The sequence below is a fragment of the Asterias rubens genome, chromosome 7, assembly GCF_902459465.1.
Source record: "Asterias rubens chromosome 7, eAstRub1.3, whole genome shotgun sequence".
Classification (NCBI taxonomy): Eukaryota; Metazoa; Echinodermata; class Asteroidea; order Forcipulatida; family Asteriidae; genus Asterias; species Asterias rubens.
The window spans coordinates 4,698,762-4,725,455 of record NC_047068.1 but is presented as its reverse complement, the minus strand read 5'-3'; the positions used below and the strand labels follow the sequence as shown (position 1 = coordinate 4,725,455).

The 26,694-nt window shown below is 38.9% G+C and overlaps 1 protein-coding gene across 1 annotated transcript; it reads right to left on the bottom strand.

The window, feature by feature from the left end:
• Positions 1-1,793: 1,793 nt before the first annotated feature.
• LOC117292663 (WD repeat domain phosphoinositide-interacting protein 2-like) lies at positions 1,794-23,315 on the bottom strand. The gene is made up of 10 exons (XM_033774797.1): positions 23,086-23,315; positions 13,966-14,048; positions 13,676-13,842; positions 12,475-12,762; positions 11,231-11,301; positions 10,065-10,172; positions 9,070-9,234; positions 8,551-8,655; positions 5,297-5,508; positions 1,794-3,451 (listed from the first exon to the last, which is right to left on the bottom strand). Exons 1-10 carry the CDS (start codon positions 23,154-23,156, stop codon positions 3,288-3,290), a joined length of 1,434 nt encoding a protein of 477 aa, XP_033630688.1. The 5' UTR covers positions 23,157-23,315; the 3' UTR covers positions 1,794-3,287.
• Positions 23,316-26,694: the final 3,379 nt, after the last annotated feature.

Below are 26,694 nucleotides of genomic sequence, written 5' to 3'. Positions count from 1 at the left end.
TGCAGCTCAATTAATGTATGCTTTTGGAGGAATTGTCAAATTAACATTAATACTGCCAATAGCGATATGTGCAAACATATTAACTTAGAAGTTAGTTAGGATTATATTAGGAAGGTGACCGACTGTTCTACTTCGACTCTCAAGTATATTTTATAACTGCTCATTTTTGTGTGTACCTGAGCCCTGCCCCCTGTAGGGGGGTTGGGATAGGGATTGGCCAGGATTTGGCAAAACACTAAAAGGACATGGGAATTAAAAAAAAGGTTGGTTGGAGAAATTCACGTTATAACACTACTACAGCTAAATTCATTACCTAGTACTTCATGAGAAAAATTATTTTGCAAAGTTGCATCAATTCAATACACTGGAAATACAGAGAATTAAAAAATAACTATATAAAGTTAATTACATAAACTGATAAAATTCAAACATAAAGTTCTTTAATTTTGCTCTGCTTCATCAAAAAAAAAGCCACTTAAAACAGGGTCATTTACAGAGGAGTTTACTACTATGGATATCTCTGTATAAATGTGTATGGTTTCAAAGCTAGCTTCATTTAACTCTGCAACATTTATTTGCAGACTTTGGATTGTATTAATCAGCTTACTTGAGCAAAAATGCTAATTTAACTTGTTAATATACTTCTGAAGTAATTATATCCGTGTCCCCTGGTCATTGCCTTGGTGCCCTTGAAATGCTCCAGTACAAATTCGCAATTTCATCATAGGGTGCCCTTTACCAAGACGAAAATGCCTTGGTGCCCTTGCCCTTTGAAAAACCAAGCATACAGCCCTGTTATATATTTGTAATTATTACTCCAAAAATAATGCCCCGTCCTCCATGTTTAAAAAACTAGAATCATTTCTGCCATTGATGGCGTGCATCAAAATGGTTTAACCCAGATACTTTCAATTACTTAATAGAACAATATTTGGCCGCTAGGTGTCAACAAATGCAAGCCTTCTTATTACATGCAGTTGCTTTAAGTAACAGGGAAATTCCATAGACTTGGAAAAACAAAACAAAGTACACACAGCATGAATTGAAAACAGGCGTGAAATTTGCCTCTGTTTGCCCTAATTAGATTTTTATTATAATCTCATCGTACGTTGCCATGACCTTTTGAACTCTAGCAACCTCAAAATGTCCATCTCCTCCTGGTTCTGCTTGAATTTGATGAATTTGGTATTGACATTGAGATTGATGAGTATCTAAACAATCAGTGCTGATTTATTAATTGCGTAAAAATAAAGGAATGAAGGAAAATCTTAAACTGAACTTGGGTTTCATTTTTTTAAGTTCCTGTCTTTTGTCTGTTTTGCTTCCGGCCACATTGCATGCAATGTTCAGCAGTTGTGCCTACTTGGGTGTTTTAGTAACTTTAAATTGAGAACAGCAATATTGATTGCGTTGTGCATAATTAGCGCATGGTTAGGCTTGCGCGCTAATGCCGCATGATTATGACCGATTAATGTCTATAGCCATCTGAACTTAAAGGCAGTGGACACTATTGGTAATTGCTCAAAATAATTATTAGCATAAAACCTTTCTTGGTAATGAGTAGTGGGGAGAGGTTGATGGTATAAAACATTGTGAGAAACAGCTCCCTCTGAAGTAATGTAGTTTTCTAGAAAGAAGTAATTTTCCACAAATTTGATTTCGAGACCTCAGATTTAGAATTTGACGTCTCGAAATCAAGCATCTGAAAGCACACAACTTTGTGTGACAAGGGTGTTTTTTTCTTAATCTCGCAACTTCGATGACCGATTGAGCTCAAATTTTCACAGGTTTGTTATTTTATGCATATTATGTTGAGATACACCAACTGTGAAGGCTAGTCTTTGACAATTACCAATAGTGTCCATTGCTTCAAACAGCTCCAACTATGTCTCAATCAACCGCTTAATACCAGGTAAACTAAACATAGATGTGAACACCTTTCAACCAATAGGACTGCCAAAGTAATTTTAAGACTGCTTCAAAAATACAAGTTTCAGTCCTGGAAAATGTTTTGTTTTCATATAAAGAAACAGACATGGCTGTTTGGTAAATACATTGATACACCTGTTGTTATGTTCCCTGTGTAGCATGGTAAATGTGGAATGCTGCTTGTAAAATCTACAAATGTTGACTAGACTGAAAAGCAAAATGACTGCACATAATGCACCGGAAAGCCCCTAAGCGTATGTAAATTTGCGGTTACACCATGTGTTTGTTTGATGCTGATCTCTTTATGGATGCAGAGGTTTCAGTGTAGCAGCACTGCTCTGATGGTTTTAAGCATATATCCAAATAAGTTACTGCCAGAACAAGTGGGAAAACATGCCCAATCCAACTGTGACAAACAGTATTTTAAAGTAAGAATTACATTAAAAAAGACCTTGAACTCTTTACAAAGCATGCATTCTGAAACAAATAAATAAAATTCACTATCCTAGCAGTCATCATTACCAGGCGGTTCTGCATTGTGTCTAACAGAACAAGTTGGTAATAAATTAAGTTAAAATGTCTATTGTGTGACAGCTAGAATACAACATGAACATGAACCAGGCTGTTCTGCATTGTGTCTAACAGCACAAGTTGGTAATAAATGTATGTCAAAATGTCTATCGTGTGACAGCTAGAATACAACATGAACAGGAAACTCATCAACAACTTTTCCCCAAAAAAAACTATGTTGGTATTAAAAAGTTGTGGACCCCAGCAGACACTTTTATAGTTGGTTAAAAATGTTTTGTATTTAGCAATTGATGATAACAGGCTTCATTTTGTTTCCATTTGAACCTGTGTTCAAGAAGTCACAGGGGACTAACTATTGAATGAAAGCAACTTGCTTGTTAATCGGTAGTCTTGGTTTTATAAACCCGTTTCCCTGCTTTACAACATTAAGATGTATACCAATTATATGCTAATAACATTATGTAAATGTAGGTGTGGTTTATCTTTCAGGAAAACAGTTTTAAATGCTTCCATCTGAAATATTCCAAAACAAATTCTTCAGCCACAAGGACAACAATAAGGGGAACAAGTCGCAGACATTGTGCATCTCACAAGATTTAAACTTTGCTCAAGTCAAACCTCGGGACTTTAACAGTGTGCTTACCTGTATCTGCTACCTTAGCACACTTTTTAAATGATGTGCAATTTGTTGTCCTTAAAAACTCTTAAGCCAGTTTGAGATATAGCGGACACATGACAATTTTAGGTATGGGTAATTAATCAAACAGTGCACTCCCATATATTGCCCATCATACCTGAAGGGCTCCTGAATAGAAGTGAATGAATCTTTAAGATGAGTCTGTATGATGTGTCATTGGAGGAAACTCATTATCATCATCAAGTCTAAGGGTATTCAATCCAGCAGGAGGGTCATATAGGTGTGGTTCTTCAGCAGCTGCTCCTAGTAGATCATCTGTTCCTGTTGTATCATATGCCTGCCTCGCTGGGCTCCCTTAATAGAAGAGAAACAGTCAGGTGGGGTTTCAATTTTGTTTTGCTTCACAATTATGTTGTATAATATTTGTGATTTTACCATACACCTATGTGTGATAAGCACAGAGACTCTGTGCTCCACAAGTATACTAGCCAGGTGGGATTTGAACCCATATGACCCCATCCAATTGATGCTTAAGTGCAACAGCACTGTGTAATGAGTATACAGTCCCCCAGGCAATTATTACATCTAATTGTTTTGTGATAACTGCTACTAATTACAATATTTAAGGACAACAGAGTGGGGCCTTTTATGGTTGCTCCTGTTTAGGGCACAGAGTGGTGCCTTTTTGTGATTGCTCCTGTTAGGGCACAGAGTGGTGCCTTTTACGATTGCTCCTGTTTGGGAAAAGAGTGGTGCCTTTTATGATTGTTCTTGTTTGGGGCACAGGGTGGTGCCTTTTATGATTGCTCCTGTTTGGGGCACAGGGTGGGGCCTTTTATGATTGCTCCTATTTAGGGCACAGAGTGGTGCCTTTTATGATTGCTCCTGTTTGGGGCAAAGAGTGGTGCCTTTTATGATTGCTCCTGTTTAGGGCACAGAGTGGTGCCTTTTATTATTGCTCCTGTTTGGGGCAAAGAGTGGTGCCTTTTATGATTGTTCCTGTTTGGGGCACAGAGTGGTGCCTTTTATGATTGCTCCTGTTTGGGGCAAAGAGTGGTGCCTTTTATGATTGTTCCTGTTTGGGGCACAGAGTGGTGCCTTTTATGATTGTTCCTGTTTGGGGCACAGAGTGGTGCCTTTTATGATTGTTCCTGTTTGGGGCAAAGAGTGGTGCCTTTTATGATTGTTCCTGTTTGGGGCACAGGGTGTGCCCTTTTATGATTGCTCCTGTTTGGGGCACAGGGTGGGCCCTTTTATGATTGCTTCTGTTTGGGGCACAGTGTGTGGCCTTTTATGATTACTCCTGTTTGGGGCACAGGGTGGGGTCTTTTATGATTGCTCCTGTTCGGGGCACAGAGTGGGGCCTTTTATGATTGCTCCTGTTCGGGGCACAGGGTGGGGCCTTTTATTATTGCTCCTGTTCGGGGCACAGAGTGGGGCCTTTTATGATTGCTCCTGTTTAGGGCACAGGGGGGCCTTCTCAAAAGCAATGCCGCACCCAGTTTATGAGGAGGGCGGGTGGGGCTACAAAAATATATTGGATGGTGTCCAAGAGCAAAGCCCGGTGGTGGTTTAGGGGGCTAAGCCCCCTGAAGGTTTGGTCAAAATTCAGCCTCAATAAATGCCTAAAACAGAAAGAAAAAAACCTTTTCAAGCACTTTGTCATCCAAACCAATCTTCAAATTGTAGTGGAAATATTTGTGAAATATCAACAAACTCAAAAGCAAAAGAGTGTCATGGCCGAGTGTCATGGCCGAGTGGTTAAGAGCATCAAATTCAAGTTCTGGTGCTGATTCACGGGAGTGTGGGTTTAAATCCCGGCCGTGACACTTGTGTCCTTGAGCAAGATACTTTACTATAATTGCTTCTCTTCACCCAGGGGTATAAATTGGTACCTGCGAGGGTAGAGGTTGATATTGTGTATGAAAAAGCCACAAGCGCCTTACAGGCAGCTCAGGGCTGTATACTCCCTAGGGAGCTGAGAAACATTACAGGGATGTTATTGGCCATATTACCAGGGCACTAATGTAAACAGCATTGATACGGTTATTGTAAATGCGCTATATAAGAATTTGTTATTATTATTTTTGTATTTATTATTATTACATCATCCCCACAAATCAACTTTGTTAAGTATATTTTATTTCAAGAACCCTCGGGGGGTGGGGGGGAGGGGGGGGTACTGGATTTCTGACTAACCTCGTGGTGATCGATGTGGTGACGCTGAAAGTGGTTCTATCTTGCCACTACCACCTCCTCCTGCTGCTGCTGCAAATGTAGCAACTCCTGAGTATGGCCTGCTTCCTCCTGGCAACTCAGCAGCAGCAGCAGCAGCTGTCTGGCCAGTTGCTACCCCACTGGGGTTGCTGGCAAGGTGACTTGATTCACTGCTGTCTACTTGGCCATCCAATCTGTAAAACAGTGACATAGACCTTACATGGTATTACACTGAACTGGGTTAATATGTCTATGCGTGGATGAACGGGAAAAGCCGACTAGCCATGGTAGCCCCAGTTTTTTCTTAAATGAAATAATAATAGTGTCTTCTTTGATGATCACTGACATGGACTACCCAGATGACAAAGCACTTGTTTCCAATACAGTGGAGCAGGCTGGAGACATATTGCTATCGGTCAGTTTAATAAAAATAACTAGACATAAATGCATTTGTGCACAAATGCAGAGCTGTTTTGTTGATCACATTTTCAAATTAATAAACTAAATTTGTAATTCTTTTTTAATTCAAAGCAGTTATGACCTGTCAGTTACACACCTATATTCCGACATCGCTATGTTCCGACACCCCAATGTTCCGACAACTCGCCCTATATTCCGACATCCCTATATTCCGACACCTCTATATTCCGACACCCCTATATTTCGACACCCCTACGTTCCGACAACTGAACCTATTTTCAGACACTCCTATGTTCCGACACCCCTATATTCCGACACCCCTATGTTCCGCTACCCCTATTTTCCGACAACTGAACCTATATTCCGACACCCCTATGTTCCGACACCCCTATATTCTGACACCCCTATATTCCGACACCCCTATGTTCCGACAAGTTATATTCGCACATTATTACTCTGTTGACCAATAACAAAAACATAAGTTGTATTACATGTTTCCCGGCAAATTTCGGCCGTTAATAAGTTTGTACATTCATAGGGTATAATCGAATCACACATGAATTTGGTGCTTTTGTCTTGTGGTTATAAACATGAGTTATGGCTCCCCGAGTAAGCTCACAAGAAAATGCTCGGTACTTTACAATTTTCTTTGTTAGATGCGTGTCCGTTACATGAGCCTTCAATTTATAAAAATTACAACTCTCCCCTGCGTTTACTGCGCCGATGTGTAATTTCTTTCATTTGCCCCCCCCCCAATAATAATTATAGTAGTAATATGTTAACAATTAATAATAACAAATAATCAAGTCCTACCCCCCCCCCCCCCATTTACTCAGCCCTTCTTATTAAACCAAAGTTGCAGAATAACACTTTTCATATAAATTATACTTGAAAAATTGCGAACACAAATGTTGGTGCAGCTTGTCGGAACATAGGGGTGTCGGAACATAGGGGTGTTTGGGTTGTCGAAATAAATGGATGTCGGAACATAGGGGTGTCGGAAGATAGGGGTGTCGGAACATAGGGGTGTTTCGGTTGTCGGAATAAATGGATGTCGGAACATAGGGGTGTTGGGACATAGGGGTGTCGGAACATAGGGGTGTTTGGGTTGTCGGAATAAATGGATGTCAGAACATAGGGGTGTTGGAACAAAGGGGTGTCGGAACATAGGGGTGTTTGGGTTGTCGGAACAAATGGATGTCGGAACATAGGGATGTTGGAACAAAGGGGTGTCGGAACATAGGGGGTGTATGGGTTGTCGGAATAACTGGATGTCGGAACATAGGGGTGTTGGAACAAAGGGGTGTCGGAACATAGGGGTGTTTGGGTTGTCAGAATAAATGGATGTCGGAACATAGGGGTGTTGGAACAAAGGGGTGTCGGAACATAGGGGTGTTTGGGTTTTCGGAATAAATGGATGTCGGAACATACGGGTGTCGGAACATAGGGGTGTTTGGGTTGTCAGAATAAATGGATGTCGGAACATAGGGGTGTTGGAACATAGGGGTGTCGGAACATAGGGGTGTTTGGGTTGTCGGAATAAATGGATGTCGGAACATAGGGGTGTTGGAACATAGGGGTGTCGGAACATAGGGGTGTTTGGGTTGTCGGAATAAATGGATGTCGGAATAAATGGATGTCGGAACAAAGGGGTGTCGGAACATAGGAGTGTTTGGGTTGTCGGAATAAATGGATGTCGGAACATAGGGGTGTTGGAACAAAGGGGTGTCGGAACATAGGGGTGTTTGGGTTGTCGGAATAAATGGATGTCGGAACGTAGGGGTGTTGGAACAAAGGGGTGTTTGGGTTGTCGGAATAAATGGATGTCGGAACGTAGGGGTGTTGGAACAAAGGGGTGTCGGAACATAGGAGTGTTTGGGTTGTCGGAATAAATGGATGTCGGAACATAGGGGTGTCGGAACATAGGGGTGTCGGAACATAGGGGTGTTTGGGTTGTCGGAATAAATGGATGACGGAACATAGGGGTGTTGGAACAAAGGGGTGTCGGAACATAGGGGTGTTTGGGTTGTCGGAATAAATGGATGACAGAACTAAGGGGTGTCGGAAATAAAGGTCGAGTTGTCGGAACATAAGGGTGTCGAAACATAGTGGTGTTGGAACATAGGGAATCTACGTGGGTGCTATAAAAATGTCTGTATATGTATGAATGTTAATCTATAAATAATAAAATGCACAAATTGTGTGATGCCATGAAGATAGCTCGATGTGTACATGACTATGGTTCTTCATTACCCTAATATTGTTATTATTGTTATAAAATAATTCAAAAGAGAATGTCCTGAAAACTTTTATTTAAAAACAGGAAATGAGCATAACTTCACCCAATATAGTTTACATTTAGATGAGGACACTGGATCTCAGCAGTACCACCTCAACATTGACTTGGAATATTTAGTTTGACCATAAATTAAGCAGTTATAAGTTGGGTCAACATTACCTGTGTTGTTTAAGAAGGGTGCAATAACATTGACTTGGAATATTTAGTTTGACCATAAATTAAAAGTTATAAGTTGGGTCAACATTACCTGTGTTGTTTAAGAAGGGTGCAATAACATTGACTTGGAATATTTAGTTTAACCATAAATTAAAACAGTTATAAGTTGGGTCAACATTACCTGTGTTGTTTAAGAAGGGTGCAATAACATTGACTTGGAATATTTAGTTTGACCATAAATTAAAACAGTTATAAGTTGGGTCAATATTACCTGTGTTGTTTAAGCAGGGTGCAATAACATTGACTTGGAATATTTAGTTTGACCATAAATTAAAACAGTTATAAGTTGGGTCAACATTACCTGTGTTGTTTAAGAAGGGTGCAGTCTCCTCCATCCATTGGGTCAAGGTTGTATATATACAAGAAGCCATCAGCTGCTGCTACAAGAACTCTGGGCTTGGAAATACTGTTAACAAAATGTCTTCTTGAGTTCTTTTATAACAGTTTTAATATTCAAATCTCTTTCACTGGCAATGAAAACTAAGCAACAAAAACACTTTAACTACTGTTTAAGTTAAATTTGTTTGTGGTTTCTTTCTTCAAGTTTCGGAAATCACAGAGTGTACATTGGTTTCAATTTAATATTAAATTATTTGTGTCCTTTATCAAAGAAACAATTATGACATGAACTAGGTTGCATTTTCTGTTTCTGTTCACAGCTCCTGTCTGTTCTACTGATTTAGAGATCTTCTCAAAGAAAATGTTGGAGTCATGAGTTTAAACCCAAGATAGTGTCATACATCAGCATCAATCCACCAGCAGTATTTAAAAAACCATGTATCTCATACCCATACAGGATTAAAGCATTAACTAGACTTACTTGGCAAGTGCACAGACATTCTTGAGGCCAGAGAATGGTAATTTGACAGTTGCAAATGCCCTGCCTTGGTTAAAGACCTCTGTCACCTGAGAGGGAAGGTAGTTGGCAGGAGTCATCAGGGCTTTACCAAGGTAACCCATCCAGCTTGTTGGTTCCTCTGTTGATCTGTAGCCAAACAACATCAAAACGTGTACAAATAAAACCTAAAGTGTTTTTACTGCTAAAGTTTCTGTAATGGTTCATTGTAGAGTGATATGATCATGTTTTTTTGAAATAGCGGTATACCAGCACTGTATACTATTATTATTTTAAAATGTGCTTAGCGTGACCAACACCACATCATGTTCCTCCTTTGCAATGGACATTTGTATGCTTTTGTTTGGTATAAATTCCTCTTGAAATTCTAGCTCTTGTTTCTGGCAGGGGCAGATGTTTTAAAGACAAGTGTCTTTTACCTTTGTGATGTTTTCTGATGTCCTGTACAGTGTGCTTAAACCTAATGCTTTCCGAAATTGTAGAGGCAATGAAGATAGTTTGAGGAATACCGGGGTGGGGGGGGGGGTGGAAGGGGTAGCACCACCAGTGCACCACCAGTGCACCACCAACGTAAAATATTACGTTCAGCAATAAAAATCAGAGGTTGAACAATTTCTTTTTACATTTTAAAGTCAATGAAATGCAGAAGCTTCTCCACATTCATATGATTTAGCTGTTTCGTGATCATAATATCTAAACATTAGATCAAGGGCAGACATGAACAATAATTGAAACAGCTAAATTGGTCTTGTCAACTTTAGCCAAATAAAAAAAAATATTCAGAATTGTGTTGAAAATGAGATTCTACACATTCCTTGAAGAACAGTAATTGTACCATTAACATTAACTACACTGAAAGGTTTGCAGAGCACGGTGGCACTATGTGAACCTTAACTTTACTCTCATGGTAAAAGACTGGTTGTAAATTTCTCTAACAATCGCTTCTAATCCTAACTTACTTTTCTTTTGGTGTTTCTAGCTTGAAGATGTGAACAGTCTCAGTGTTACTAGATGCACACAGGAACAATGAATCAGTGCTGAATGCTAGAGAGCTTATGCTAACACATCTACAAACAGAGAGGAGTAAGAGTTTGTATATTCCAAATAAATTACATAACAGTGCATGAATATTCTACTACTTTGGATTTATGTTAACGACTTAATAATAATAATAATAATAATAATAATAATAATAATAATAATAATAATAATAATAATAATAATAATAATAATAATAATAATTATAATAATAATAATAATAATAATAATAATAATAATAATAATAATAATAATAATAATAATAATAATAATAATAATAATAATAATAATAATAATAATAATAATAATAATAATAATAATAATAATAATAATAATAATAATAATAATAATAATAATAATAATAATAACAATAATAATAATAATAAGAGACAGTTATATAGCGCTCTTACACAATTTCAAACGATTTCAATTGTAAGGCCTCAGAAAGGGCCACTCCAGGTTGCTGGTAAACAACAGAGTATTTAAAGGATAATGTTCAATTAAATACAAACACATATCAAAAATAACAAGTACTGTAATAATGAAAAGTGATGTAGAAAGGCACATCAATTGTAAGGAGTTACAAATTCCGAAATTTTTCTAAAAAACAAAAAACTCTGGTAAATCTCCTGTATGTGTGAGGGAGGTTTTTTGTTATTATTAACTATTTAAGTTGGAACACAAACTCAACAGCTATTCCACCTTCAGTTCAAATAATATCTTCCCAGTACATTTCCCTTGTGGTTTATTATTTTATATAAAAAGTCACATTCCCTTCAGGTGATCCCTTCAAGATGTATAGGCCTACTGCTTCTTCCCAGGCTGTTTCCTGATGTTTGGTGTGCCAGGTTCAACAGCAGTTTAAAGTTGAATGGCTTTCCACTTGCACTCCTGAACATCAATATTGACCAAATAGGGACACAGTCGACATCAGGGCTAGATAACTTAGCTGGTACAGTGCCTGTACGTTTATCTAAAGGTCACGTTAATCCAAAGGTCACAGGCTCAAACCCTGTTCCATTAAATTTCTAGTTAACCACAAAATGGAACAAATGTTTTCATATGAATTTAATTAATTGATTTGCACCTTTTGACACCTCTTCTGAACTCAAACATCTTCTTGCCTTCGGGAATGGAAAATACTCTAATAACAGTACCCTACAACAAAGAAAATAACAAGATTTAAAATGTTATGATCATATATGATATGTAGTATTTAAGGTTAAAAATTAACATCGGTGGCTGTTGTCTATGATGATGGAAAACATATCCACCCAAACTAAATCATTAAGTTTACCAAACAATTTGTAAAACACAAAATAGTTCCATCCTACTGTATAAAGTTTACACACTTAAAGGCATTGGACACTAAAGGTTATTGTCAAAGCTCAGTCTTCTCACTTGTTTTATCCCATAGAAATAGAACCTGGAGAACGCTGAGCTTGGCCGCCCTCTGTGTCGGGCAGACCGCGTCTGGCAAAATGATCATTGCATGACACACGTGTATGACAAAGTGAGCATCATGTGACACGCATGTATGGCAAAATGGCAAGATGATACCGTTTCTAGTGTATTAGTCAGTGTGATGTTCTGTATGGCAAAACGATTTAAAAAAAGGCATACGCGCGTCCATAAAAATGGTCTAACAACGAAACTGCACGCACAATGACACACTTAACATTCTCCGGGTTCTATTTCTATGGTGTATCCCAACATTATGCATTTAAAATGACAAACAATGGTTAACCTACTCATACCAACAATATTAATAGTAACTAGTTCGTATTACGCGCATTTTACAACAATGTCTCAAAGCATCTGACATCAGTGCCCTGGTCATTGGGCCAATAACATTTTTTAACCTTTCTCAGCTCCCTGGGGAGTATACAGCCCCTAGCCTGCCATTGCGCTCCACTTTTTCAAACAAAGTATCAACCACTCTTGCTGGAACCCATTTAAACCTCTTGGTGAAGAGAAGCAATTAGATTATCTTGCTCAAAGACACAAGTGTCATGACTGGGAATCGAACCCACACCAGAAGCTAAATTTGATGCTCCAAACCACTCGGCCACGACACCCTGTTCCCCCCAAAATGGTCATCACTGACCAAACAGCCATGACAGGTTTGGGAAAACTGATAATAGATTGCTAACTTTTAAACATAAAATCACATTTCCCCTGTCTGTATTAGTATAATAATTTCCTGATACATTTTCCTTTTTCAAGGTGGCAAACTACAACCCTCAATATGAAAAGAATTATTAATTTTTGTCTGTTATACAAACCGTTCGTGTTAGGTCTAGTCCAAACAGGAGAGCATGTAACACAAACCTTCTCAGAAGCAGTAGCCAACTTGGTCCCACTGTGGTCAAAAGCCAATGCTGCAAGAGGGCTGTCATGTGCAGGAATCATGGTAACAGCCTGCAGATTGACTGTATCAAATATCTGTACCTCACCAATCTGATTACTGCCAGGGTACGCAAGGTAGCAATTGTCATTGTTGATGGATAGAGCACAAAGACCCATTGGATTTGGAGGGGTGTCTCGTATTGTATGAAGCACCTTCATATCTCGGATGTTATGTATGTATAAGGACTCCTCCAGTGCTACTATCAGCCTCTATAGGACAAACACAAAGAAGTTCACCATAGAATGATTTATCAATATACTTTCATGATACACTACTATTTAATGGTATGAATCAGAATCACTAATCACACACATAACAAAATAGTCTTTAAAAAATTATGTGTTGGTTGTAGGTTGTATTTTATGAAAACTAGACAATGGGAATTAATTTCACTTTACCAAACTGACTAACCCAACCAATATGCCCAAAAGACAATGAAAAAGAAGTCTGCTGTATCATTGGCATATATATTATGTTTTTCCAAATATTGAAAATTTGATACAATGATTAACGTATATTAAAACCACTCTTTCGTAAGAAAAACCCAAAATAAATATCAAAATAACAATTACACTACATTAAGTGTGTATTGCAAAACAAACACAGGGTTTCGGGTGTAAATATCTTTAAACAGTTGAAAAATATATGTTATGTCATGGCTAACGTCGTCGCCAAAGTCCCAACTATTTCCATGTTTGTTTTTTTACCTTCCAAATGGACCAGAAATTACTTGAGTTCAGAATGTTAACATAAGCGACTGAGTCGTCTGCACCACAAATAAAAAAACAAACATTTAGAAAACAGGTTACAGTGATGCAATGTTGACATCCTGTTGTTTGGTCCTAAGTTAGAGCATCCATAATTATATTTCCTGAGATCGACGAGAGCATTCATAACTGTATTTCCTGAGATCGACCATTCACATAAAACAAATAACACTTTGGAAATGAGTATTATAAAGCCTCTCTGTTTTTGCATTGATGATTTTGTATAACAACCCATGTGTGCGACATCATTTTTGTTCTTAATTTTGTATCTATTTTAATTTATTCTAACTGATTATTTGAGTGCCTTTGTCTTCACTTAACCCTGACCATTTCATGAAACTCTACGCCTACTTACCCTTCTATTTAACTTGACAGCTAGGATGGTATTGGAATAGCTGTAGTTACATATCTCTGTACCCTTCTTGAAGTGGCATACTTTCAGCTTACGAGGTGCTGATAGGCTGACCACAGCAACCAGGCTACTTGAGAAGAGTCGCTCAACAATACAGATATCCTCGGAATCTAGAAGATTTCAAAATAGTATTTCAATTATTCAAATCATGTCCAAATTTGGATAATACATGAACAACCTTGACTAAAACAAACAAATTTAATACGCCTTTCTATAACAAATAGAATACATACCATTTTCATAGATATGCTCAAGCTTGTCGACCGATGTAAGGGAGAAAAGCCTAAAACCTGTCCTAGCTCCAACTGCCAGTGATCTACAAATACAATAAATTAATACATTTTTGTTATCATGGTTTCTAAATAAACAGAAGTCAATGGTATTTTGGTTCCATTAATGTAAGAGTCATGTGTTTGTCAACATAATGCTGATTAAATGCAAAGTTATACATTTAGAGAAAGGTACAATATAACTAGGTGTTCGGGCAACAGCCCGAACAACTCAAACGCCTCACAGACATGTCCCCACTTTGATCTTGTCTTCTGGTTCAAATCAGATGTTGAAAATTCAAAAATTCATATCTAAAGGACTTCGCACTCCGCCATTGGGTTGTGCATAAAGATTGTACATGTCCAACACCTGCAGTGTGACACTTCAGTGCTCATGCATCCATACAGTGCCGTAAATGTAGCTTCGTGTTTAGTCTGCGCTCGAGGCATTTCAAAATACATTTCCCTTTTCAACTAGTTAGTCTCGTCTACAGTCGTCTGTATTTCAAAGGTTCATATTTCCTCAACCAAATAAGCTATTTTGCTAATCTATACATCATATGAAAGGACTTTACGTACTTCATTGAAATGGATATATTGGTGACCTTTTATTGACCTTTTGACCTGTCTACACCGGTAGTGCCTGTAGAATGCTTTGAAATGGCGTTAAATACTGGCTTTTAGGTTGAAATGTAGACATTGATGCTTTACCATATCACACATCGAGAAAACATTTCCGTTTGATTTCTTTGAATTTTGACGAGCTAATAACAATAGCCGAACACCTAGTGTTTGTTTCTACAAACACTAAATTATAGTTCATCGGTGAATTTATTATTTATTATGTAATACATATTAATTATTGTTATGATTAATTTTTTAGCTGAATACTGCCGTTGAGGAAAAAATGAATAAACTCCACAAGAAGGTAAACTCCATCAATGTTCTGCAATGGGACAGCGGGTTCCAATTATTTCTATAGCCAAAGCATTCATGAACACACCCACCCTCATAAATTGAGAAATAGATCATGAATCCAGTTTGTGAAAAGCGAAAAACAAAAAGAGGGTACATGTTATGATCTACTATGTGTAACTCCAAAGTGTGCATAATATTGGTTTGTTGAGGTGCGGGAGATGTATTTTTCACCCAAGTTCATCCCAAACACTTTGTATTCTTTTAAATTATAGGCCTATGTAGGGCAATGTAGGTCATAAGCACTACATGTGTACATTGTAGGGATTAGTTTTGACTTTGATAAAAAGGTTAACTCTAACCTTCTTTCAAAATCCTGAAATACATGTAAGTATTCCTTTGGAAAACAAAAGTGGTTGCTGCAGGTACACTGTTAAATGTACATCCAGTTTGTTTCAACTAATGAATTTCACAAAATTGCAATAAATAGTCATTGAATGAACAATCATGCACCATCAAATTTGCATTTGAATTGTGGAAATGGAGTAAAAAATAAATAAAAATCCTTCCCAGGCTCTTTTTTAATTAACAACTGCAGCAGTAGTGCCAATGTTCTGTTCATTGTTAAAATGATTGTTGCTGTAACCATTGGCCGTAGCCATTTCTAATGGGATCTTTGACAACTTAATTTTTTGTTTTTTACCCGTACACCGATGTGTGTTAGCACTGTATACTCAGTACTGTCCCGAGTCTTGTGAAAAATATCTCAGGCATATTACTCGGATGGGATTCAAACCCACGACCGTTGCAATTCTAGAGCAGTGTCTTACCAACTAGACTACCGAGATTGTCGGGTAGCTAGAGGCAGTTCGAATCCTATGTTTTGGCAGTGGGTACCGCAATGATATAATAGATGTGCGAATTTAACATTTATTATACATAGTTGCGGTACACGCTGCCAAAACAAAGGATTTAAAAAATAAAAAAATAAAAAAATAATATGCATTATTAGTATTCACAAGCCAGTTGGATGCACTTTTTGTATGCTGTGTGCAGCAGCAGTGATGAATGACAATCAGTGTTTTGTATTTAATCTGCCTGCATTATGTAACCGAATGTCAGGGAATTATCAAACTTTATTTTGTGGATTGAAGTTTTTTTGTATGAGCAGTGTTGTCCAGAAGCGCTGGCAGCCGGCGATTTTGCCGGCTACTCGATCCTTTGCCGCCCTCGGCTAATTTTTTAGCTGTTTCGTAGCGAAGCGCAGCGAAACAGCTATTGTTTTTGTTCGGTTTTTTATTTGCTTGTTTCAGGATTATTCAGTACTCGCATTTTTTTGCATGGTTCCTAAAGAGCAATTGCATTGAAACTTTTAGTGATGAAGGGCATTGGTGCAAGGAGATTCCTAAAGGAAATTCGTCATGATGACGTCATCACCGGTCACGTGACGTCATCTTAAAGGTGTTTTATTTAAATCTTTGAAAATCTATATCAAATCAACCACAAGAGACCATAGATTTCTGTTAATGGGATTAGGTAGGAATAAATTAGGTCTTCATTTTATTTCGTGTGCGTGACCTCACATGACCTCTACTTCCGGTCGAAACGGGCCAAAATCGTAAGTGCCCTGTAACTCAAAAGTGGTAACAGTTATGAAATTTTTTTCTCCGTGATAAAAGTGTCTAGCAAGGGTGGGTAATTCAAAAAAAGTATTGATGACGTCATAAATTGCAACAGCGCCCTCTAGTGGCAAGTTAAAAATTCTTCAAAATGGACTTTTTGAAGATGTCTGTGGCGAAGTTTTTTGTAATCACTTTAAATGTTACACACACGTTTACTGTCTGGCAGGCATTATATGTGTGAAGTTTCAGATCAATGACGTCATCGAGGGTCACGTGACGCAGCATTAAAGGTGCACTTTTTGAAGTCGTTTAACTCTCGAAGGAATGACGCCATTATGTTGAAACTATGTAGATCATTAGATATTAGCAAGTTCTTGTGAACTATGAAATGACGTCATGATGACGTCTTCACATGATTTTAAATGATTTTTTCCATTTTTACACCTTTAACACATCAATTGCTATCTGAACATCGTGCAATCCAAGTTATTTCTTTATTTATGCCACATTAGGCAACTTGCTTTGAATACACAACAAATAATTTAAATCTCAAATGAGAAATTTGAAATGTTATTGACGAAACAGCTAAGTATTTGTGCAATGCCATAAGGTTGCGTGCCATAGCCTCACGCACTCATTGTTGTACACGAAGTACATACATTGCCATGCCAATGTGCGTAATCATTTGTACACGAAGTACAATGCCATGCCAATGTGCGTAATCATTTGTACACGCAGTCAATGCCATGCCAATGTGCGTAATCATTCATTTTTGTACACACAGTCAATGCCATGCCAATGTGCGTAATCATTTGTACACACAGTCAATGCCATGCCCATGTGCGTAATCATTTGTACACAAAAATACCATGCCGTGTCCTAATTGTACACACACCCGATTGCGTGTATTCCTTATGTAGGTGCATTTTGTACACATGTGATCTAGCGTGTAGTTCCCAATGTAATATCCTCATGCACATTCTTAATTGCACACAAAGCAATGGCAAGCTCCAACCAATTTTTAAGTGATGCAAGGTATTGGTCCTTTCTACCTCTATGGTCCTATGATGATCCTAAAGCAAGGATTTCATTCATCACCGGTCATGTGACGTAATCGTAAAGGTGTTTTATGTTGTGTTTGAAAATCTATATCAAATTAGCCACAAGAGACCGTAGGTTTTTGTTTGTGGGATTGGGTAGGGATAAATAATTAGGTCTATATTTTATTTTGTATGCGTGACCTCACATGACCTCTACTTCCGGTCGAAGCCAGATGTGATATAATTCAAAAGTGGCAAAAGTTATGACGTTGGTTTCAACGATGATAGTGTCTAGCAAGGGTGGGCAGTTCAAAAAAAGAATCGATTTCGTCACTAAATGCAACAGCGCCCTCTAGCGGTAGCGGCAGGTTGAAAACTCTTTAAACGGACTTATTGAAGATGTGTGTGGTGAAGTTTTGTGTAGTCACTTCTAATTTTACACACACGTTTACTGTCGGGCAGGCATCATATGTGTGAAGTTTCAGATCAATGACGTCATCGGGGATCACGTGATTGCACTTTTTGAAGTCGTATAACTCCCGTAGTAACAATGCGACTTTGTTGAAACTTGGTAGGTTGTTAGCTTTGACAAGTTCTTGTGAATTATAAAATGCCGTTATGATGACGTCATCGCGAGATTTGTAAATTTTTTTAATTTTTCACCTTTAAGTCATCAGTTGCAGCTAACTAAACATGGTATAAAAGGAATTTCTCTTTTATTTATGCCTAATTGGGCTAACTGCTTTGAATACACAGACAAAATCTAATTCAGTTGAGAATTGCAAATTTATTGACGAAACAGCTATGCATTTGTGCACAAATGCAATTATGTCTAGTTTTTTCTTTTCCTTCTTTCCTTTTTTTCTTTCTTTTTTCCCCCAGATTTGTTTTGCCTCCTCCAGTTTTCCAAAAAAACTTGATCCCATTTGTCAAACAAACACTCACAATGACATCCAAAACGTTACTTGAATCAATACTCAAATCAAAATCTATGACAGGTTCAGGAGTCCATGTAACAAAAAAGGAAATTGATTCAATGGATTAAGCCAGAAATTGTTCAGATTGAACCACAGAGCATCTAGAAAAAGGGACATGTCCCCCAACTCTTGAAGGATGGGGGGGCTGGCACAATATCAAATGTCCCCCCCCCCCAATGTTTTGGACCAGAGCTCAACTTTGCACTGTGTCCTGCCATGGGCATCAATCCTGGGTGAAACAGATGACACCACTTTCTGATGGGTAGGGAACACTATATCAAATGTACCCCCTCAAAATTGGCCTAAGATTGCCCCACAGAGCACCTTAAGTGGGGACGGACCAACGCTGTAAAGGCTTCACACTCGCAGGCTTAATCTTGACAGATTTGCCCCCTAAAGTTTGTGTCATAGATCCACACTTGAAGATGCTGTTATACCAAAAGGTTCTACTGCTGCACACATTTTAAAGGCTTTATGTTCTGTTTCATTCATGATGCCTGTTATTGGCCTACAATTGCTCAAGAGAGCATCTAAGATGGTGCATCATAACTTGAAATAGGCCTTTAATTCCAACATCTGAGAGAGGGGCACATCACGGCGGTCTTAAAATTTCCCGGGGCCCTTAACCCAAGGCTGTGAATGTTAGGACTTACAAGCCCCCCCCCCCCCCATCTTTTACGACATGGCAACATGCTTATGGCAGGTACAGGAGTCAATTTAACAAAAGATGTCATATGATTTAATGGGTTAAGGCAGACATTTCTAAAAACGTACCGCAGAGCAGCTTATGCTGTAAGAGCAACGCTTGCGCATTTGCTTAGTATTGTGGCAGAAACTGTCTTGCGTTTTAGGTTTAATTATATAGTTGTTGAGACAACTTAAATTCTATCTCTTTATTTATAATGTCTTACTAATTTACCATTATTGTGATTTGAACTTTGCAGCTAAATTAAGTGTTCACACATTTTGTTGTGCGTATTGGGCTGTGCGTTCGCGTGCGCATTACGCGCATGCTTACAAACTGCTAGCGCGCACGCTACCAAAGGTGTTTACATCAACGCTTACCAAAAAACCAATCAGTTCTCTGGCTTCAGCAAGCTGCGTGTAGCGCGTACTTGGTGTTTTTGCTTGTTTTTCTTGATTATAACATTTTCAATTCTTGTCTGTTGTTTTGTTGTATTGTCACACTATTTTTGAGTAAAAGTAATTCAATTTCAATGTGCAATTTTCAATCTGTAAATTTAGGTGAGTGGCTTAACTATTTCACTTTATTTTTTATTTTTTTTATATTACCAATTTGCCTTCTATTTAATTTCAAAGTTTAAATTTATGAAAAATTGTTGTATTTCAGCCTTTGTGCTGCGAGGACAGTTTTTTAATAAACCATTTTATCTATCTATCTATCTACTTCTGTTAGGCTTTAAAAGGGGACGAAAACCAGAGCTCGGGGCTCAGTCGCTTCCAGACTCGAGATCACCACTCAAGACCTCATGACCTCAAGAACTCAAGACCATTCAAGACCTCAAGAACCCAAGACCATTCAAGATAACACACACACGCAAATGATGCACATCACTCTATTTATTGGCGAATCTCATTACTTACAACACGAGCAGCCACGCTACCATGTACTGCTGCGTGCGAATGAACCAGCGGACTGATTGAAACACAGAGATTACCTTAAATTATTACCGTTTAAATCAAGAGAGGGCGCTATGTACATTTTGTGATTGAACACGATTGAATAAAATACACACTGTGTAGTTCCTTGCAGTTAATGTCAACCCTCTGTTTGAAACAGTTGATTCATTTCAATGTGCCTCATCAGTCTCATTAGTGAAGTCTAAGGACAATCCAATATGTTTCATCTTTCCCCTGTGGCTTCAGATTCCAGAGTGGCGGCGTGGTTAAATTAGTAAGAACCATAACCCACCCTGGAATCGTTACAGTATCTTTGACAAAAACCGACTACTAAATACTTTTTCACTTGCTACTTCAAAAACTGTGGACAACCCTGTATGAGGTCAATTATAACACAAAGAGTACAGACTGCAGCTAACCATGGGATGACCTGTGAGGTTACGTACATTTAGGCACAAGGACAGAGTAGTATCTAGACACTAGGATCAGGAGGAGGGTGTATGTACGTTACTCCTAGAACTTTTCAGTTTCGTTCGCTATCGTCTCACGAATAGTTCTAGGGGTACATATCACTTACACTAGGAGTCTATTAGAAGAAGTACTGGAAGCCAAAATTATTGCAATGCTGCACTCTGCTTCTTGACTCTAACATCACCGATGATGAGGTCCAGGATGTTCGTTCATAATAAAAAGTGTGAGATCTTTTGCCTCACTAAATTTTTACCGACATATGCACTTACTCATTACGCATGCTCTGGCTGCTCATGAAAATAATAACAACAATAATAATAATTTGGGGGCTAATCAGCCTTTCTCGCAGCTAAGTTCTGAATTGCGAAGGAAGCGGCTACAACGAGTTCGAGAAGCAGGCATGCAAGGGCGCCTTTGGCTGCCAGCCACATCAACCCATTATGACCACGGAGCACAGCCAAGATCGAAAGTGTTTGATTTTTCCCGAGGGAGGAAAACCGGATGGTCTGGAAAACCCTCATGGCACAGCAGAGAACCAACGCACAACTCAACTCACATATGGCCCTGGCCGGGAATCGAACCGGGGTCACCTTGGTGAGAGGCGAGCGCTTTACGCACTAGCCAACCGGCTGTACCACCCCGAAATCATTTTGCTGTAATATTATTATGAAACATTTCCTAGCTGACACTAACACATTTAAACTTCAAATCAGCAGCCATGATGTACCGTGCATGACTGACCTTCAGAATAATTTGCAGTATTATTATTACAATATTAGGCCTAATTGTATTATATATTACTGTAACGAACTGAAACTGTGCGCCCCGCCGGTGCGTTGGAGTGGCCCCGCCGGATCTTGGAGGACAACGCTCCCACGGCAGCTGGCTTGAACTTTTGGTGAACTGTTTTGTGATTGGATGAACTATCGATGATGTATAACATTGTATAACATATCTTTAAGAGATTATCCAGGTGCGTGGACCGGATGTGTTGTTTTGGCGCCTTTTGTTGCAATGTATTGTGTATGATTAAGATGTGTAGACAGACCAAATGTTGAGTTCAGTGAGTGAGCATGGAATACATGTAAGTTGTCCTTCTCGAAGTATTAAATAAATAAGTGTGTGACATATTGAACGGAATTTGAGTTCGTTTGTTTTCTGTCTGCGTTTGGCTACAGAGCAAACAAGGACCCTGGCAGTACGTTACATTATCCTGGTGTCATGTGTTTTCAGTAGGATAACAGGAAAATTGTTCACAATCAAAAACTGAATTTTTTGTTTTTCCAAATCATCTATCAAATTTTTTAACCCTAACCATTTCACTTCATGGTTTTACGTTGCGAGAGGCAGTCTGCCATTAACAGTGCTTATATGCATGCACGACATTGGAGCAGCGTCATATGTTTTCACACCTTTCATTGGTTGGTATTTTATTGAATATTCAGAAGCTAGTATGGCGTGCAAAATAAATAAAAAATATTATTCAATTACTACTTAACAAATTTAATGAAATTTTTGACATATCATAAGGCATGAAAGTAAAACACCCCACCCCCCTTGATGCACTCACACTTCATAACAATACTTTTCCCCCATTTCAGACTAGTAATGTTTGGTTTCAGGAGATAAGAAACTAATCTATGATATTTTCTCTTTAATGTAGAAATAATATTTATTACACTTATCAGAATTTATAACAGTATGCAGTTAATCCAAAAAAATTAATTTGTTGTCATTTTCACTCAAAATATTGTATTTTTTTCCCCATATTGGCACACCGTAGAATCCCAAATAGTAACCACCTCACGTAATCCATCTAGACCGAGTGACTAAAGTAGAATAAAACTCAATCTAGCCGATAGTAAGTTTGTTTTGAACTTTCAAGGTTGGATGATGTTTCTTTGACTCATTTGAATGTTGGCATAATAATGCACTAGTGATTAGTACCAAAAATGAATCATTTTATAAATGTTTGAGCATAATCAACGACAGGAAACTTTATTCTCAGCATGATTAAGCCTGATGAAAATACAGACCGTGAGTAAACTGCATAGCTTCTGTCACCGGTGCAGCTTGCACAATTTCGCGGTAAACGGGAATCAAAGTTGGGGATCGAAAACATATGAGGGTCGATAACATATGACGCTACGATACTTCATTCACAGGATACAACTTACAAGACAAATACAATACAAAGGTGGTGGCAAGATCAGTGTTTCTGAACCTACGTACACAAACCTTACACTAATATGTTTACTGTACAACTTCACTTGCATTGTACCTACACAGTCAAAGAATCAAGAACGTACAGGACGTAGTTAGTTGTCAAACACGTAACGAACTAACAATAACATTGGTACATTTTTATATAAATTATAGTTCAGTTTGCTTTTTTCAAGTTTGACGTTTGCTACTCACGTATAATCCTGGTTAAAATTCACGAAGAGGAGGTTGGAGCTGGGATCTGCGGGCTGGTTTACGAGGTTCATGAGGCCTGCTTTATCCCCCTTTCAACTGTCCTTGCTATGCATGCCTTTTCAGTGAGTTTTTCAGGGCTTTATTTTCAGTAAAATATCTTTGTTATGGACCGTTTCCTTCGCACAGCTGTCTACTTACGACGTATATTTAATGTACTGTACCTAGTACTTTTTCCGTTTGTTATACAGCTTAACGAAGCAGGGAACCATGCTATTATTACTGTTGACATCCCCTCGTACACTGCCTGTAGTTGTTGTTTCGTGAACCCAAAACGCATGCGCACAGTTATGTTAATAGACCTTATCGCAAATACCGGGGCGCGCGCGTAAAGCTTGGAATTAGGTGCATTGTGGTCTTGCTGGTATCAAAATTTGATCCATATCTATCCCACAATGCACCTCATTCAACAGTCTGCGCTTGCGCATTGGTATTTGCGATAAGGTCTATGATGGTGAACGCAACGTATGTACAGTATTTCAAGACGGACATCGCAGTTATTCATCTGCTTCAGCCACGAAGAGCGCCCCCACATAAAAATTACCTTTCCATAATAAAACGTGACGTTTTTAATTTCTTGGCACCTCTGAAAAACAGTGTATAGACCTTTCTTTTGCAATCACAACCCAGATCGGAAAACTACTATGGAAAGCCAGAAGTGCAAATCAAGAAAAGATCGCAATTTTTTTTTATTTTACATAGTGTCTTTTATTCTAAAATTATATATTTTCAGAAGATATATAGTGTAATATGAAGGAAGACAATTATTTATTAAGGTATTTTGCGTTTCAATTACAACTTGATTGCTTGGTTTGATTCGCATAACAATAGCAATAATACATCTCTGTTAACATATTTTGTTAAAATGCTTGTTTACTCATACTATACCGATGTGTGATTAGGCACTTTTAAAACTCTACTCTCGTTATATAAAGACCATTGCCGGCCAAACCTCTTTATATAACAGCGTCATTATAAAGGACAGAAAACAAAGAAACACAAAGCATGATATGTTGGACTTAATAAAACAAATTGCTCTCTTTATAAGCAGAACATCTTTACAGCTGCTCTTAAAGACACTGGACACTAAAGACACTGGACACTACTATTGGTAATTGTCAAAGACTAGTCTTTACCAGTTGGTGTATCTCAACTGTATAAAACAACAAACCTGTGAAAATCTGAGCTCAATCGGTTGTCGAAGTTGCGAGTGAAAGAAAAAAACACCCGCCTTGTCACACGGAGTTGTGTGCTATTAGATGCTTGATTTCGAGACCTCAAAATACTAAATCTGAGGTCTCGAAATCAAATTCGATTAAAATTACCTCTTTCTCGAAACCTATGTCACTTCAATTCAGAGGGAGCCGCCTCTCACAACGTTTCATACTATCAACCCCTCCCCACTACTCGTTACCAAGTAAGGTTTTATGCTAACAATTTTTGAGTAACTACCAATAGTTTCCACTGACTTTAATACATTGCTCTTCTGGAGTTCATTAGCGACTTCCTGAGATATGCCCCAATAGATTTTATGTGCAGGACTTTGAAGGCAGTGGACACTATTATTAGCATAAAACTTTACTGGTAACGAGTAATGGGGAGAGGTTTGTATTATAAAACATTGTGAGAAACTGCTCTCTCTGAAGTGACTTCGTTTTCGAGAAAGAAGTAATTTTCCACGAAGTTGATTTCGAGACCTCAGATTTAGAATTTGAGGTCTTAAAATCAAGCATCTGAAAACATACAACTTCGTGTGACAAAGGTGTTTTTTTCTTTCATTGTTATCTCGCAACTTAACCGATGACCGATTGAGCTCAAATTTTCACTGGTTTATTATTTTATTAATATTATGTTGAGATACAGCAAGTACGATGACTGGCCTTTGACAATTACCAATAGTGTCCACTGTCTTTAAAGGCACTTCAAATTAATTGTTAGCACACATACTCACCTGGCAACGAGCAATGGAGAGATGTTGGTAGTATAACAAATTGCGATAAACAAGGGTTAGGGTTAGGGTTAGGGTTAGGGTTAGGGTTAGGGTTAGGGTTAGGGTTAGGGTTAGGGTTAGGGTTAGGGTTAGGGTTAGGGTTAGGGTTAGGGTTAGGGTTAGGGTTAGGGTTAGGGTTAGGGTTAGGGTTAGGGTTAGGGTTAGGGTTAGGGTTAGGGTTAGGGTTAGGGTTAGGGTTAGGGTTAGGGTTAGGGTTAGGGTTAGGGTTAGGGTTAGGGTTAGGGTTAGGGTTAGGGTTAGGGTTAGGGTTAGGGTTAGGGTTAGGGTTAGGTTAGGGTTAGGGTTAGGGTTAGGGTTAGGGTTAGGGTTAGGGTTAGGGTTAGGGTTAGGGTTAGGGTTAGGGTTAGGGTTAGGGTTAGGGTTAGGGTTAGGGTTAGGGTTAGGGTTAGGGTTAGGGTTAGGGTTAGGGTTAGGGTTAGGGTTAGGGTTAGGGTTAGGGTTAGGGTTAGGGTTAGGGTTAGGGTTAGGGTTAGGGGTTAGGGTTAGGGTAGGGTTAGGGTTAGGGTTAGGGTTAGGGTTAGGGTTAGGGTTAGGGTTAGGGTTAGGGTTAGGGTTAGGGTTAGGGTTAGGGTTAGGGTTAGGGTTAGGGTTAGGGTTAGGGTTAGGGTTAGGGTTAGGGTTAGGGTTAGGGTTAGGGGTAGGGTTAGGGTTAGGGTTAGGGGTTAGGGTTAGGGTTAGGGTTAGGGTTAGGGTTAGGGTTAGGGTTAGGGTTAGGGTTAGGGTTAGGGTTAGGGTTAGGGTTAGGGTTAGGGTTAGGGTTAGGGTTAGGGTTAGGGGTAGGGTTAGGGTTAGGGTTAGGGTTAGGGTTAGGTTAGGGTTAGGGTTAGGGTTAGGGTTAGGGTTAGGGTTAGGGTTAGGGTTAGGGGTTAGGGTTAGGGTTAGGGTTAGGGTTAGGGTTAGGGTTAGGGTTAGGTTAGGGTTAGGGTTAGGGTTAGGGTTAGGGTTAGGGTTAGGGTTAGGGTTAGGGTTAGGGTTAGGGTTAGGGTTAGGGTTAGGGTTAGGGTTAGGGGTAGGGTTAGGGTTAGGGTTAGGGTTAGGGTTAGGGTTAGGGTTAGGGTTAGGGTTAGGGTTAGGGTTAGGGTTAGGGTTAGGGTTAGGGTTAGGGTTAGGGTTAGGGTTAGGGTTAGGGTTAGGGTTAGGGTTAGGGTTAGGGTTAGGGTTAGGGTTAGGGTTAGGGTTAGGGTTAGGGTTAGGGTTAGGGTTAGGGTTAGGTTAGGGTTAGGGTTAGGGTTAGGGTTAGGGTTAGGGTTAGGGTTAGGGTTAGGGTTAGGGTTAGGGTTAGGGTTAGGGTTAGGGTTAGGGTTAGGGTTAGGGTTAGGGTTAGGGTTAGGGTTAGGGTTAGGGTTAGGGTTAGGGTTAGGGTTAGGGTTAGGGTTAGGGTTAGGGTTAGGTTAGGGTTAGGGTTAGGGTTAGGGTTAGGGTTAGGGTTAGGGTTAGGGTTAGGGTAGGGTTAGGGTTAGGGTTAGGGTTAGGGTTAGGGTTAGGGTTAGGGGTTAGGGTTAGGGGTAGGGTTAGGGTTAGGGTTAGGGTAGGGTTAGGGT